Source organism: Gavia stellata, chromosome 1 (genome assembly GCF_030936135.1).
Source record: "Gavia stellata isolate bGavSte3 chromosome 1, bGavSte3.hap2, whole genome shotgun sequence".
NCBI lineage: Eukaryota > Metazoa > Chordata > Aves > Gaviiformes > Gaviidae > Gavia > Gavia stellata.
In genome coordinates, this window is record NC_082594.1 from 99,289,171 (window position 1) to 99,305,899 (window position 16,729).

Here is a 16,729-nt window from a genome sequence, read left to right on the forward strand (position 1 = left end):
CATCAATAACAGGCTTTTTCTCTGAGTTGCCAATCTTTGTTTTACTCTAGACTACATTTTATATTGCAGAGTACAGAAATTATTTCCACTAGTCAGGTACAGGAAATCTTGCACCGTGACTGGGAAATAGGGTACATAATTATGGCCAACCATTTTGTACTATCCATATTCTTGAATGCCAGATATTGTACACCTTGGTTTAGTAGCTATTCAGTATGCAAATCCCTGCTTTCCAATTCATTATTGCCTTCAGCACTCATTATCTTATCATCTTTCCACACTACACATTGAATGAACAGAAGCATATTTCAAAGCACAACATAAAATTTTCCTAATGCATCTAGCTGAATAAACTTATGTGACTGCCTTCAACAGATCAGTAAATGCCTTACTAAAGATTTAGTGAGTGAATGGTAGAGGCTTCTGGCAAAAACACAATTAGTAGTGAATGGTAGGCCCGTAAGGGAAATATATCTTTATCAACTCAACTGTGATTGATTCACCTGATAAGAGAACAAAACATTATAAATTCAAATTCTAACTCAAGAATATCTCCTTATCAGATTGTTCTGTGTATGAACCATTTAAAGGTCTTTCTTTTAGCACAGGAATGCACAAATTAAAAGAAACTCCACCTGAAATTTATATATCATGGTAAAAATTTACTACTTCATGTGCAGGGAGTATTTTTGAATTGCTACCTAGAAATAGACTTGCATTCAGTAGGAAAATAATGTTGACTTTGTGTATATTTCAAAAATTTTAAGGGGAACAACTGGACTTTGGAAACATGTACTTAATGTGTAATCTTTCATTTTCTGTTTAGGCTCCAAAGAAGCACTTGCAAAATGGAATTATTCGTGGATACCAGATAGGTTATCGGGAGTACAGTGCAGGGGGCAATTTCCAGTTCAACATCATCAGTATCGATACCACTGGGGACAGTGAAGTTTATACGCTGAATAACCTAAAAAAATTCACCCAGTATGGCATGGTAGTCCAGGCTTGTAACCGGGCTGGAATAGGACCTTCTTCTCAGGAAATCATCACCACGACTCTTGAGGATGGTAGGTCCTAGGCAAACAGCTATAATGGGACATTTATTATTTCTTTATTTCTTTTTACCTTCTTACATTTATTGCTTGGTTAGTGATTATTATAGTGGGAGTAATAAAAGACCAGATTTTACTGGTGTTAGATACAGTAGACAGCTGGATGGGAAGGGACTGGCCAATGAGCATGTACAATTTTCATTGTAAGAGATGCAGAATCATCCAGGTAAATAAACATAACTCTACTAATGTGATATATTCTGCTGTGAATGATATTGACTAAGACTATAGCTTTCATTAAGAAGCCTGCTGCTCTGGTGTTTACATATTTGCAAATTTTGTGATTGCATCATAGCTTCATAATGATCTCATCATAGTTTTGAGATGCTAAGAAGTAAAACTCTGAAAGGTGAAGTGCCACTGTTGATTTTGTTGGCTTTCGTTTGTTTTCAAATGAATTGGCTGTGAAATCTAGAGCTCCTGTACTGCACAATGCTTTATCTTGTCAGCATAAAGAGAGATGTGTGTTTTTTTCAAGGATATCCAAACTAATGAGAGAAAAAACATTGTTATTTCAGACAAAATTCAACCTGTCTAATCCAAGGAACAATTTAGATTTTTTTTTTTTCAAACTGCATAAAAAGTACTTCTCAAACAATGAGAGAGAGTCCTCTAGTGGAAAAAGAGAATGATTCCATACCCAAAAAGAAGCTCAATATTTTAGAGGAGTAGAAAAACAAATAATAATCCTAAAGGATAGTGTAGGTCAGATTTTCAGCTACTGTAAATTGGCTTCAGTGTACTGAAGTCAGTGCCAGCTAGGAATCTGACTTTTTACATGGGGGAAATGGAGTAGCACACATCTAAAATTCTCAGGAGCTACAGATTTTGAGGCATGCACTTCATGGAAGGCTGGTGTTTTTCATTTACTCTAAAAGTTTCTAGGCCTAGACAGATCACTGCAGGACCTCAGAAGTGAGTATACTCATACATGCATATATTTTGTATTATAATAAATAGTATTTTTAAATTCAGAATCCAGCATGCTTACTTTTCCTGGCAACGTGGGGTTTTTTTTGTAATTACTTAATTTTGGGTCCCCCTCAGAATTAAAGACGTCATGATCTTTAAAAGCAATGCCAAATACTAAGACTGCTGTATTGCTTTGACACTAAATGGTCAACAGCAAATGCCTTAGATTTGGCTGACTTTTTTCAATTTTTCTAAATGTCAGTGAAAATATTTTATGAACATTTTTTCCAGTATTTTTTAAAGAAGTACCCGCTTTCCCCCACCACCAATTTTAAAGGGACATTAGAATTTTCCAGAAAGATGGCAATTTGGCTGCAAACTTTAAAAAATATGTTTAAATTGCTTACAGAATATTCTGCATATTTCAGCACTAGGACACATTAATCTTTCAACAGAAGCGACAAAAAACCTTTTAAAAGACCAATCAGCAAGTGTGGAAGCAGTACATCAAAAGCCATTCCAGGGAAACCAGCTGCACTTGCAGAAACATGTGGATTGTAATAAGAATAAAGGTTTTGCATTGTTAACAGTGTGTGACTGCTAATTAAATAACGGGTGGTGGGATAGCAATGAAAACTGAAAGGGTAGCCGAAGGGTAAACATTGAGTTGTATTCATCGAGTTAAAAATGGTGAATATCTTATTTCAGTGCCCAGTTGCCCTCCAGGGAACGTTCAAGCCACTGCCACATCACCAGAAACAATCTCTATTTCTTGGTCAACACTGGCGAAAGAAACCCTGAATGGGATTCTGCAAGGATTCAGGGTTATCTACTGGGCCAATCTCTTGGACGGAGGTGAGAGAAATCAAGCTATCACCAAGTAACAAGCCATATGTGGCCTTTATATCATTTACTCTCTGCTGTGAAGGCATTGTACTTCCTTTTCTCTTTGGTTTACAGAAAGCTTCATCTACCTGTGAAGGAGGCCATTTTACATAGAGCTTTAACAGAGTAGCAGGCATTGCAAAGCTTCCTGGAGGGGGTCTCGGGGAAGCCTTCTACTGTGTGTTTGCAATACTCCATAGACCTGCCATAGTACCCAAAATGACATGAGCAAATTTCATCTCAGTTACAATGTCCAGCAGGTCTGTTTTATAAAGAATAATGATATGAACCTAGAACATAACCTGCCCAATCCTTTAGTTTAGTTTAGTTTGGTTGGTTATCTGCTTGCTTAGCTAGTTGCCTACTGGAGAAGTTATTGCTTATTTTTTTACAGGATGCATTTCACCTCCACAGCTGAGGGCGAAAGAAGGAAACATTTTTGGAAAAGTCTTGTTATTTTCATGCCAGCCTCTTCTGTTGCGCTTATGTTTTGTACTCTTGGCATAATTCCTAGGGAAACAGACTCCTGAGCAGAGAATGAGCGAAATGATCAAAGGAGAAATGAGATACTTTACTAATCTGCAATTTATCACATGATGATAATTCTATGTATGGTCCTTTCTTATAGATTAAATATTAGTAGGTTTGAGATGCACATGCCTTTATTCCTATTTGCCCTGCTGAATTTTCACAGCTGTAGGGCAACGGACTGTCTCCTTTTTTTTGCATTCATCCATCAGGATCATAGTTCACTCTAATATGCAACTATCTTGCAAATCCTCGCCCCTGTTAGCGTGGCAAGGGGAACTTGGAGTGGAAATGTAACTCAGATGCCCATTGTTACTGCTGGTAATGTTAGAGTCAAAAATATTTGGAAATAAACCAATTCCTTTGTACATTTAAAAATAAAGATTAAAAATATATGAGAAGCATACATAAAAATGTAGACATGATGGACATAAGAGTAAATGTTTTCAGTGATGCCTGTAGTCTTTGGATCAGATCTTATGTGAATATTGTCAGTGTATGTCTAAGCTCCTATGTAACGTCCTACAACATGATGAAAAAAGATGATGTTCATGCAGTGCTTAAAACTAGATTTTCTTCATTTGTTCAGCTTTATTTTCTGCCCTAAATATGTTTAAAGCTTTTTTGCCATACGGGTTGTACTTCTTAGCTTGCTGCAAAAAAGATTCGTATGAAGTGCATCATCTTTCTGCAAGTAAATCTGATTTTACTTTGTTTAAATCTATTGTTAGCTGGTATTAGTCCCATCAAGTGCTTTGCAGCAGTACCTGCTACATATTTTAAAATAAAGGAGCCTTTTTTTTTGTTTTTCCCTATGAGAAATGTTTTTTCTCAAAACCAAAAAATCTTTATGAAGATAACTGACTTTCTCATTTTTGCTTTAGGGAATATTTTGCAATAATCTCTTCTTGTTATCTATTCTTTATGAAAAATCCTATTACTTGTAGACATTTTCAATTCTCTTCCTTGTATTTAAAAAAATTGCAAAAAACAGTTTGAAAATGAAAACTGGGTCTGCTTTGAATGGTAAGAAGTCAGGACATGAAGGAATTTATTTTAATTTATTATAATTCATTGCTATTTTATAATAATGAAGCATTACTTCTTTGGTACACTCTTTAATCCCCAAGATTTCCACAGTAGGTATCAATAGCTGGGAAAAGACTGAACTTGCCAATAACTCAATTTCCTTTTTATTCCATAGAGCTAGGAGAGATAAAGAATGTCACTACTACACAGCCATCACTAGAGCTTGATGGCCTGGAAAAATACACGAACTACAGCATTCAGGTGTTGGCTTTTACACGAGCTGGAGATGGAGTGAGAAGTGAACAAATTTTCACCCGGACTAAAGAAGATGGTAAGACGTAAAACATTTTCCATTCCCACTTCCACAAAATGTTTGTATGTCTCAGGCTTTCAAAATAGTGCAAATATTGTACACAAACATGCAGAGTGAGATTTCTATCTAGAGGTCTTGAGTTAGGAGTACATGAAGAGGAGTATGTGCCGACAGCTTTGAAAACAATCTGACTGTTTCCAAGACTCCAGTTCAGGTGAGCCAGAAGTTTGTAGATAACATAATGATCTGAGCAAGTTTGTATATTTTTTTTTTTTAAAAATACTTCAGGATCTTACTTGAAAATTTTGAGAGGGTTTGAGTTAATTCTTTCAAAGTGGTTGAAAATGGGGAAAAGAGAAGAGACTATTCTGGGATGATCTTCTAAGAAGATTTTTTTCAGAATATAAAGAAAAAAAAATCCTCTAAACACCTCTTCCTTCAAAAGCAAAATGAAGAACAGAAATCTCTTGCCTTTGTTCATAGACTAAAGCACGGAAAATTTAAGTTCTAATGCTGAAAGTTTAAGAAACTTTTAATCACACACATACACGCACACACACACATGAGATTTCATAATCACTTTCTTGTAACTTTAACTATGGAAATCACTTCAGGTTGCCTCAGTAGGATGCCACAGACTGATCTATTTCTCAAGGACTAGAATTTCAAATTCAGGGTGAGTTTTGTCCCTAATCTCTTTAATGCCTTGAAAACCCCATGAGATGTACAAATGCATCTTTAGATCCCTCAACACTTTTGAAAATCTGGATCAAGAATTTTTTGGCAGAAATAAAAAAGCACACAGTCCTAGCAATGAAGTTACTTGAATAATGTTTGATTGGTAAATTCTCATGTGAGTTATGCAATGTTTTTTCAAGGAAATTAGTCAATGGATTATTCTTTATTACTTATCCCATTCACTGGTCATTCATGAATATATGAATATATTTGTCAATCTTTTTATTTGTAGTGAGATTTACAAAAGTGCCAAGAGAGTAGGTTCAGTAGATTAACTGACTTGATGAATGTTTGGCAGTATTTTGCCAGTAAAAAAAATGACTTGAGAAATATTATTAATTTTTTCCAATAAAATATTAAGGGACTCATTCTAAAATTTACATACATTTTAAGGTCACCTGGCCCCAACTGTAGTTGTATCCAGGGGATGCAGCATAAATGAAAATTGGACTTCTAAAATTTTCTCTTACATCATCAAATGAGTTATTTGTTTCTTGTTCTATTTTTGTGTGCTTAATACTTTCCATTACTTTCATCAAAGTTGAATTAACAGCAAAAATAGTAAGTGAATGTCTTACAGCTGAGAAATGTGAGGAAATTTAGGCATATAGCAATGTTGGTTAATGTAGATCTACTTCCTAGACTTGCTAGATGTAGGAATCTCCAAGATCCTGCATCAGCTTGCAATAATGGCTCTGTTTAAAACTGTCTCAAGGTACCACACCTAGTCTGAAACTGTCAAGAACAATTTGCTCAGCTATAGACTTGTGTGTCTTAAACACTGAATGTTAGGTCATTCTGATCCCACCCTAAAGTCCTTTAACAACTACTTTGGAGCACCTAAGTCCTGAGTCAGATGCTCTTGAGACACCCAGTGCTTGGAGATAGATGGTTTTGTTTCAAAGAAAAATCTAAAAATTAAGAGAACTGTAAGATCACCTGCTGCATTTTCAAGTTACTTTTTGTCAGGTAGATCCCAGCATGGCAACTTTTCCCTGAATATACTCTGAACACAAAGGCTCTCACCCCAGAGCCTTCGGGCTGGGACTTAAGCCACTAGCAGACAGGGGAATTGACCCACACTGCTCCAGGACCCTAGGGACAGGCTGGTCTCAGGGAGATACAGTTCATGTCAGAGCACCCCTGAGGACAGCAAGAATGTGCTTGCTGGTCTATGCCTTTGAGCAACATTGCAGCCTGCCGCCTATGTGTCAAATTGGCCATCCAGTCCAATGTCAGGGACAGTAAGGAGCAATCTTCCAGAAACCCCTGAAAAGCCAACCTGTGGAGACAACCCCTGGCTCCTGGGTCAGCACATATGCCGGAGAAGTCACAACGGCTGTTTGGGAATGCCGTGCGCTGGTTTCTGTTGAGTTAAAAACTTGATGGGAGCTGCAAGTTACCAAAACTTGTCTGGGTGCAGATAACATCTTGTCTCTGTGTGAGGTTCCTTCAGCTTTTGGAATTGATCAGATGGCAGAAGTGGTGCCAGCAGTAACTCTGTCTCTCACTGCGCACAACAAAAACATGGTGTACTGCTCCTGAAAGGTTGCTGATATTTCCCCAAGATCATTCCTCTGCCCTAAAGAGAGACATCTCAGCCATCGCTGATATTTACTAACCTTTTCTCCAAAATTTGAAGTGGTGAGGACTCCATAGCCTCCCTAAGTATCCTGTACCAGTTAAGGATCCACCATAATGCAATCTCTTTTGCTGCAAAGTGGGTTGAGTACTTCCCTTGTCCCTGCTTGCCAGGGAGAGCGATGGATAACTTGCTGCTTTATAGCAGTATTTCCTGTCTGAAGGGTTACTGTGCCCATTGCTCCCTCTCCCAACACATATACCCGTCCATCTCCTGTGACCTGTCTCCAGTTTGCAACAATTCTGAAACACTGGAAGCCCCAATTTTTTTTTATTTTTATTTTTTTTCCTTAACCTACCTCTTCTTAGTTTGCTTCTCCCTAATTCCTGGTGGTTCTTTTGCTCTCGCCCTTTCTGAGATCAGATCAGATCAGATGTGGGAAGCACATAGACTCTGACCAAGTTTGGCTGCAGTGCAAAGGTTCACCTCTCATCTTTAATCCTCCTGGCAGTTCAGCAATAATTCACCCTGAGGCTGCATGACTAATCTTTTCAGATGTTTTCTGATGCCTCGCAGTGGTTCCACTCATTAAATCTTTTGTCCAGAAAACAAAACTGAAAGGTGTTTCCAGAAAATACAATTATTTCCTGTTTTGCTTCAGCTTCACAACTTTTTATTAAAGACAGTAAAGGTTTAGAGTGGAATACATAAAGGGCTGCAGTTAAACATAAGCCAAACTAAAGTCCCGGGTCAAAACATCCTTAAGGCTGTGGAAGTTAAATGGGAAAAGAGCATTCACATTGCCAAACTATATGTATCCAACAGGTGCCTCATTCCTCAGAAAGAACAGACATTTCTTCTCTAATTTTCTGAGGAAAAGAGGCTCCTGTAAAGGATTATTCAGTAGGACTAATTTCAGTGCACCTAAAAGACCCTGCCCTAAAGTTAGATTGCACACTCTCTCAGCATGTGAATTGCAAATAATTGCAATCTTAACAGAGCTTAGATCTGGAAACCTTATATCTCTGCTCCCAGACCACCTCTGACTAAAATGAAGACACAAAATATTCCACCCTCCTCTAATAAAATCTGTATATCTGAGATATTTTTAAGTGGCTGCCAAGCCCTCCACATCATTATTATTATGAGGCCGTATCACACCATTAATTTCTTTTCTTTTTTCATTTCTTTTGCATTAGGAGAAACTTTTCTTTGTAAAATCAATGGTGCAGCGTGTTCCACTGCTCCACTACTTCTGTTGAAAGGCAGATCATAGCCTCCTGTGACTTCTCTGTTGGTGTTCAGCTAGACACGTCAGGCCAAAATTTCTCTAGCAGGCTTGAAATCTCCAGTATAACAAAATAAGAGTAACTCAGTGAGTGAAGCAGTCAGCCTGGATGAAATGAGTTGATGCTTTGATTTCTTGTAATGTTTGATACTGATTTTAGACACCAGAGGTCAGACACCGCTGCGGATCAGTTTAGGAAATGGGAACAGCTCTAGCAAATAATAGGAAATGAGCTTTCTTTTTAATGTGATCGCATTTATGGGTTTTGTCTAGCTTCTTTTTCCTCCATTAGCCTTCAGAAAAAGAAACTGCTCTTCTTGAAGTTCTCCCTGGCAGCCAAGCAGAAATGCCCAATTTTTAAGAATTCATTGTGGTTTTGTCCCCTACCCTTTCCACTTTACAGTTTCTAATGAGCTCATTGTCCTCTTCACCTGAGGACTTAATTTCCTAAATCATTAAAAATTAAAGTAGTTCTTCAAATTCTCTTCCTTGCTGTGTTCAAAGTACAGTTTCAAAAGCTACTCCACTTTGTAGCAATGGGGGGTTGACAAATTCCCTCTCGGTTTCTGCACTGCAAATGCAATATGAGAAAACTGTCATTGAGACAATGAATTTGCTCCCCATACATGCCCAACACATGACACAGCACCTCGGCCAGCAGCAGTGCCTCTGACCTTGGGCAGAACTGGCCAGCAGAGGACATGGCCCCCAGAGCCCCCTCCCATGGAAAGCTTCCTGAAATTGGCAACTTGGCTTTCCTTTCAATGTGATCATATTTATGGGTTTTGTCTAGCTTTTTTTCTCCATTAGCCTTCAGAAAAAGAAACTGCTCTTCTAGAAGTTCTTCCTGGCAGAGAAATAAGTCAAACAGAAATGCCCAGCTTTTAAGAATTCATTGTGATTTTGTCCTCTACCCTGCTTTTTACTGAGTGTCTGGCAGAGGTTGCTTCTGGGGTTTCTGTGGTGCAGGAGGATGCATGTTTCTCTCTCGTATCAGTTTCTTTTGATAAAATGCATTCTTACGGACAGAAAGCTGTTCGTATACCACAGAAGACTTTGCTCAGTGGAGCAGTGCTGTCCTTCCAGCCCTCCTCTGCCACTGAGGTCGGCGTTCAGACCAGGGGGAAAGCTGCAGCAAGGGAGCAGCAGGGACTAGCTGCAGGGAGGAAGGAGGAATAACACTAAACCCCTTGGCCATCCTCATTGTAAGACACTGCCTGAATCCAGAGGGATTTTCCTTCTCTCCTTTCTCTCTCTGGACACCAAGCTTCCAGGCAATCGGCGTGAGAGAGACAGATGTACAGATACCATCTGACAAAGCTTTATATTTATTCTAAAATTAATAAGCATAAATCCAACGAAGTGTACATTCAGTACTCTTTGGAGCAGAGCTCTGCTTAGGCTCGTTCAGCTGGTGAGGATGGCTGTGCAGTTCATCACCTGGGCGCTATGATGGAAACTTGCCCTTGACCCCTTAATGCATTTTTTCTATTGTCAGAGATCTCCAATTTTATCTATTTGACAAACAAAAAAAGGTACAGAATACTAAATGTTCCCTTTGTAAAACTAGCAGGATTTGATAGAAATGGTGTGATTAATATGAGGCCAGTTCAGAGTGAATAAGGGGTGGACAGCACATGTGAATCTATTTTGTCTAGCATAGGTCTAAATTGTAGGTGGGATATCTACATGAACAAAGGCACTACCAGCAGCAGTCAGGAGTTTACTTTGTTTTGCTTTTCATAAATATAACAGTCAATAAGATAGTCTTGTGTGGTGCAGAATTAAAAATCTGTTATGGAGCAGGGTTCAGTTTTCTGATATATTGGTAGTATAGCTCTTAAATGCACTGTGCTCTGTGCATTTGCCTCCCTGCTGTTCAGTACTGTGAAGAAAAATGGTGATAATCTCTCTGCTTATGAAAAGGGGAATGAGAAAGTTCCTGGAGCTCCTCCCCATTATCTGGCACATCTAAATGCTGTTTCCCGGACTAGTCGTATCAGTATAATTGCCTTCTCTGCATTAGCATTTCACTTGCGCTGTCAAGAATACAAAGTGTTCTCCTCCACATGAAAGCAGCATGCTATTTCTGTGTCTTTCAAAGCCTTGCTAGCTGGAGAATGAGGCCATCTTTGATCTTAAATTTGCCAAATCTGCTCCCTGGAAGGTTGTAAAGTTGGGTAGAAGCAGTCCTCGGTTTCTCTGTGCTCAGCCCTGGTTGTCTTCTGGCTTCTTACCATTATTTTACCCCTGGTGACCGTGGAAAAAAGAAACTACAACTTCTTCAGAGACTCAAGGAACCCATGTGTAGTAACAAATGTTTCAGTTAATGCTGAGCTAACTCATAATAATGTTGTTTAGATCCAGGGGATGAATTTGAGCAATGACTTAGCCCTCTCGACAGAGGACAGTGGTGGTCTGTAAGGCATCAGATGACAGACTGCAGAATTCTTGCTAAGGAAATGTAAACACTTCCCCACGCACAGTCATTTCCACATGCACAACCCAGCAAACAAAGACGAAAAGAGGAGTAATAAATGAACATTCAGAATAATTTTGGCACCACTGCAAAAACTGTTGCCTGATTCCAGCCCCTCCACAACGAGGCAGAGAGGTCTTTGTATTAGAAAAGCTTCAGAAATTTGACTATATGACTTCCTGACTTTCTTTCTAGCCCCTCTTTCTGCTGGTCTGTATACTAGACAGAAATACAGCAGTCCCATGACAAGTAATATTTTCCACGTATGTCCATTGACTGGAAAATGCTAGATGAATTTTGAGTTAATCCCTCAGCAGTTGACAGCCATGACCAATTACCATCAGAACCTGTCCCTATAGATCACACCCTAATTTAACAATAAATTACTTTAACCTCATACATCTATTTGCAGTGATTTCCAGAAAACATTACTAACCGTAAAGGAATCCTCCCGTGGGTTAAGTAATTACCCTGGAGAGCTAGCTTTCACTTTTCAGCAGCGGGAGCAAATAGCATTTCTAATGAGCTGGGTATAAATAACAAGTTGAATGCTGTCAAGCATCAATATTTACTCTGCATTGGATAGAACTGCTAACTGAATTAGCCCCTTTGCAGCGAGGGGCTGGGTTTGCATGCAATTATAATCATGACATTCTCACTTGATGCTTTATTAGCTTTCTCAACACACTATAAATAGAAAATGCATATTCAGAAATGTTGCACTGAGTGGTGCCTATCTGACAGTTTTCTTACATCTTCCAGTAGTGCCTGTACAGATATAGAATTGAAGTTCTCCTTATATGGTTTTTACAACCTGAAGTAGCTAGCCGCAAAGCTAAGCAAATTTAGACCCCAGGCTGTCTGGCTTCTCTTTATAGGCACATTTTTTTACCACCATAATATCTACTTACTTAAATGAGGTAGAACCAAGATTAAGGATCCAACTGTGAAGATCAGTGTTCTGGACAAGGTTTTTTCCATTTGTATTGCATAATAACTGTTTTCTGTGAAAGTAAAGAAAGCTGATCAAGCATTGGAATGGCAATTTTTCTGGAAATTCTAAAATTTTGGTTGTTTTGCTTGAAATTAGAAAAAAATATTAGATTCTTCATGAACTAAAAGTTCTGCTAAGAACAGAGCCCACCAAAATGTTTCATTTTGTCTTTAATACCAGATGTAGTAATTTCCAGTACAACGTATCTATTTTAATAATTTAATATGAATATTCTCCACATGCAGTATTAAAAATAAATTTCAAACTATTTATTTTTACAGTTTTAAAATTATTTTAAAATAATTTCCTGTTGACTAAAGAGGTGGGGGTTTTTTCAGGAAACTTTAAAACAATTTATTCTAATGTTAATTGTAGCCCTTGCTATTTTGCTTAAGTACCAGCTTATGTGTAATATGATATTCTAGCATGCAAGAATTTTTTCACATTAGTATAAGAGTGTTTCCAAAGTTGGAGAACATTGTACAGTGTAACATGTGTTTGTAAAATAACATATGCTCATGAAATTAAAGTCTTTCTCAGAATGCAAGCGTGCAAAGAGATACAGTTAGGATTATCTAGCAAGATTTTAACATTTCCTATCTGAAGTTTTTTCCATGTGGTTTTAGAGAGGGGTTTTTTTTTCTGTTTTTCTGTGACAGTTTTTGATGGCTTATATAGATAGCTGCTGTAATTAAAGAAATAGATATGTGTTCACATCCTGCAGTTCCAGATAGAGGTCTGAGCTGCTGAGGGCAAGGCTGGGGGAAAGGAGACTGTGTGGCTATATGTCTGCTCACACATCACGCCACTAGCTAGACCTGGGTCACGTCAGGCAGTGCTAACTGCATGGGACTGCAGCTCATTTTCTCTCCACTTCATTAAATTCACAGCTCTACTGTGTTATTTACACAGCGAATAATCATTTCACATAAGTTATGTCTCCAAAATTGACAATTTATAACAACATGGGTTTTGGCAATTTTCACTGGCCACAGCCAACATATTTTCAAGCATGCAGGCTGGGGGTGATACTTCACAAAATTTTAACCATGAGAGGCAACTTCTGCCTCCAGGCCCTCTGAAGCAGAGCCTCTCCCCTCTTAGAGATGGGGGCACAGCCCTCCAAACCCTCTCCTCTGGCGTGGGCAGCACCGACGAGGCTGCTTCCTAACACAGGGCATCCACCTTGGTCCACAGGGGCAGAGTTACCAAAGCGGCACGCTCCGCTTTTCCTTTTTGCTCCTCCATTACGCTAGGATGACTGAGTGCCTGCCTTGGGCCACTCTAACACATCATGTTTTTCCAGTTCCAGGTCCTCCCGCTGGTGTTAAAGCAGCTGCAGCTTCAGCCTCCACAGTCTTCGTGTCCTGGCTCCCTCCCCTCAAGCTGAACGGCATCATTCGGAAATACACCGTCTTCTGCTCACACCCTTACCCCACAGTAAGTTCCACAGGGCGACCACAGAAAGGCAGCACTGACTCGTGAGGCTGAAATTGTGCATCTGCGGGTGCTCAGTGCTTGATGTTTGCTTTGCCACTTCCTTTCCTGCCATTTGTCTTTCCCCTTAGCAAGGGTGAAGGGGGATCCTGAGGTTATGGGGTGACTGAAACCCCATGGTTTTGGTTTTTCACACCTGTAGAACTTTTACAGTACTTAAAACTTATTGCAGAGTACTGACTTACAAATCATGTCAAAACTCACAGCTGAAGTGGAGTATCTTTTAAAGCATGGGTTTTTTTAGAATTTACTCAGTGACCTTTTACAGGACTGACTGCAAGCTATGTAGAGCCCTGTTGTAGCTGGAGGCATGTATTTATATACCCAACTGCTGAATCTGACTTCTGTTTTCATGTAAGTTCCTGCCGTCTGGCTTGGGTATTCATGTGTGAAGGAGTATAATGACTTATGAATGAAGATATTTGCTTGAGAATAAACTTATTTGTGCCTGGACTATTCGCCCACTCTAGGTCAACATGCTATAACTTGCTGGGAAAGTGATAAGAGAAAAATGGAATTGAATATCAAGTATCTTTCTCTCTCTGAGTCACAAAGGAATCCAGCTATCTTTAAACATAAGGGCCAATTGCTCTTTGTAAATACCCATGCATGTGTATTTTAATAGGCATTGAAAAAGTACTTATTTAGTTTTTATCCAAGGTTTTGATTTAGTTTTTAAGCAGAACTCCCCATCAAAGGTAGCATTGCAAGTTGCAAAATGTAATCTTAGTTTAATGGACGAGGAAAATATTGTTCCAGAAGTAGAAAGAGTTTGACAGAGAAATCTCTGAAAGTGCCTCAGGCTTGTGTTCGAAGCTGGCTGAGAGAGAGGAAGGCCTGAGGGTATGTCTGAATGGGACCCTGTGGGCAGATACAGCCTCACCCAGCCCACTCTTCCAGCAAGTGAACTAATTCTGTAGGTACTCAAGGGGAGAGAGGGCAAAACACACATGTCCATTGATGGCTATGCTTAAACTGATACATCCGACTATAAGCAGACTTTATTAGTCACATCCAAAGCTAAGGGTTGGACATCTTTGTTTCATTTATGGTTTGGGTCTACTGACTCCCAACTCCATTAATTTAATAATTGTAGCCATGCAAACCAAACTATCTTGAGCATACCGTTTACACGTAAAACAGCCAGAGGTTTTTGCGTCATGGTTCGTACATTTCTATGGCACACAGTGGGTTAAAGCGGTGGGAGTTTACAGAACTGGACCTTGCTGTTAGGGCTGTGGTCCGAGTGGGGACCAAGCGCTTCTCTGGGGGTTTGGAGAGAACACCAGGTGGTGCTGGTGGCTCTCGCCAGTTACTTACCGTGCACAAAGATGCAGTGTTCCTTCCTGAGACTTTGCTAGCAACAATTTTTTGTATGTTTACATCAGTAGGAAGATAAACATCCTCGGCTAAAATTTTTTTTCTCTAATACACAGTTCTCTCGTATACAAAGTTATGTTTTTAAGACTGCTTATTGTATGGTTACCTTTTGGAGTACCTCAGTCATGGACAGTGACAAGAATAGTTACTCTTTTTGCTGGTCTTGGCTGTATTTTCGTGGTGTTCATTATGACATGATGTGAGAGTATCACTGTATACCTTACCCCATGGTAGAGGCACTTGGAGGTGTTTGTGTTTTCTGTTAATTGTTAACGTGTACATGTATAGTTTTCCTGTTGTTACCTGCATGAAGGGGGTGGGGTGTGTGTGTGTACATATGAAAATATATATGTACATACACATATGTGTATATATATATGTACAATATGTATCTATGAGGACAGTCCCTGTACCACTTCTCACTAGTGTTTTGCAGATCAGCATGAGTTGTGGCTTACAGAGCAGGTCTTCTGTATGATTCCTGTGTGGCAAGTGAGGCAGTGATCACACCCAGCTGTCAGTTTCCAGAAGCCAGTCTGGACACCTTTAAATAAGTGCAAGACCTCAGGACACATTTAATATAGGACACGCTGCCCCAGCTTTACTTCTAACAATATGCTTTGTTATCTTTCATCCTTAAAAGGATTGTGAAATAAAAAGTTATTTTATTCAGAGCTAGCTTTGCAGTGAAACAAGTCTGCTGCAGAGGTGCTCGAATGCTAACACTCCTGTGCAGATACAGTCTGTATAGCCCAAGGAAGTTCTTGTATGATTCACTGTTGGCAGAGACAAGTAGTTGACAGAGAAAGTGGTTTTAAATTAGGGTGAGGAGGGGAATAAATAGAATACCTATGTCTTTATCATCTCTTCCGCCACTGTAAGTAGCAAGCGCTGTAGTTGGAGGTATAGAGCCATCAAAACTTCCTGAACAGACTTCTTCCTTCAGTCAAAGCCCTGGTCACAAAATAACTTTGCTAAAAGTCTGCCATTTAAGCAGAAAGGCAAACTCAGTTTTTAAGCATTAGTGAGGAGAAAGAGAAAAGGACAGTGGTAAATGTAAACTTAGGGGAAGGCTATATTCTTTGCAGATTGCATTTTACAAGCAGTATGTGCATGCTGAGAACAAGTCAATACAGTATACTTTAGACACTTAGGCTAACAAGGTAGTGCTTTACGCAAGAACACTGCTTTGGTGTTTAAGTCACCAACAGGAAAACAAATTAACTCTGTTGGTCGTGTTGTGCACATTTTTGTTACAAAGCACAACCCTCATATGACCCCAAGATATTAGAAGATTAAGATTTGCTGCCTTTTGCACAGTTCAGTTTGCTTTGCAAGGACAGAAGCTGTTAAAACTTCTTCTGCCCCTGTACAGAAGGGTGCAGACATTTCCTTTTTAAATATTTTGAGTCCTAAGGACAGTATTTGCCTGGGATGTTTCAAGCCACAAATATGATTGATGTGTGAAAAATAAAAATTATTCTCCACTGCAATCTATTCTTTAGCCAAGATAAAGGGCAACCAAGGATCCAATGCCATACTGTTTAATTGTTGTGTCTATATTATTGTATGGACATTATTAGGCAGAACTTTCTCTTTTTTATTCTACAAATATAGAAAAAAATATGTAAATAAGACTTAATGGGTCCTTCATTCTTCAAGTATAAGAAACCAAACATACCAGTATTTAAGTTAAAATAATTACCCCCTGTGTTAACTGGCAACCCACATTCCCAAAGTTCTTGACCCCACTTGACTCCTTGTAGGAGCTAGCTTCTCAAGACCAGCTGTAATGGCCCATGTTGGCCAGCTTCCTTCTAAGTGTGCTTTTGCCCAGCATACCGGCAGGACGCTCATCACGCTCATTCTGCCCAGACCTCAGTGAAGCAACAGGCAGCGCTATTAGCTGCAGCACAGGCTGCCATCCCTTCCCGTCACTGTAGGTTTTCCCAGTGGTGCCATAGACATTGCATATGGTTTGAATCCTAGCAA

The 16,729-nt window shown here is 39.3% G+C and overlaps 1 protein-coding gene across 2 annotated transcripts in view; it reads left to right on the top strand.

Annotated features, from left to right (window-relative positions):
- DSCAM (DS cell adhesion molecule) overlaps positions 1-16,729 on the top strand; it is a 410,765-nt gene that overhangs the window by 316,450 nt on the left and 77,586 nt on the right. For both annotated transcript variants that reach the window (XM_059818552.1, XM_059818562.1), the window contains 4 exons: positions 827-1,067; positions 2,733-2,879; positions 4,642-4,797; positions 13,167-13,300. In XM_059818552.1, the coding sequence (XP_059674535.1) occupies positions 827-1,067; positions 2,733-2,879; positions 4,642-4,797; positions 13,167-13,300 (678 nt within the window). The remainder of the gene's footprint in view (positions 1-826; positions 1,068-2,732; positions 2,880-4,641; positions 4,798-13,166; positions 13,301-16,729) is intronic.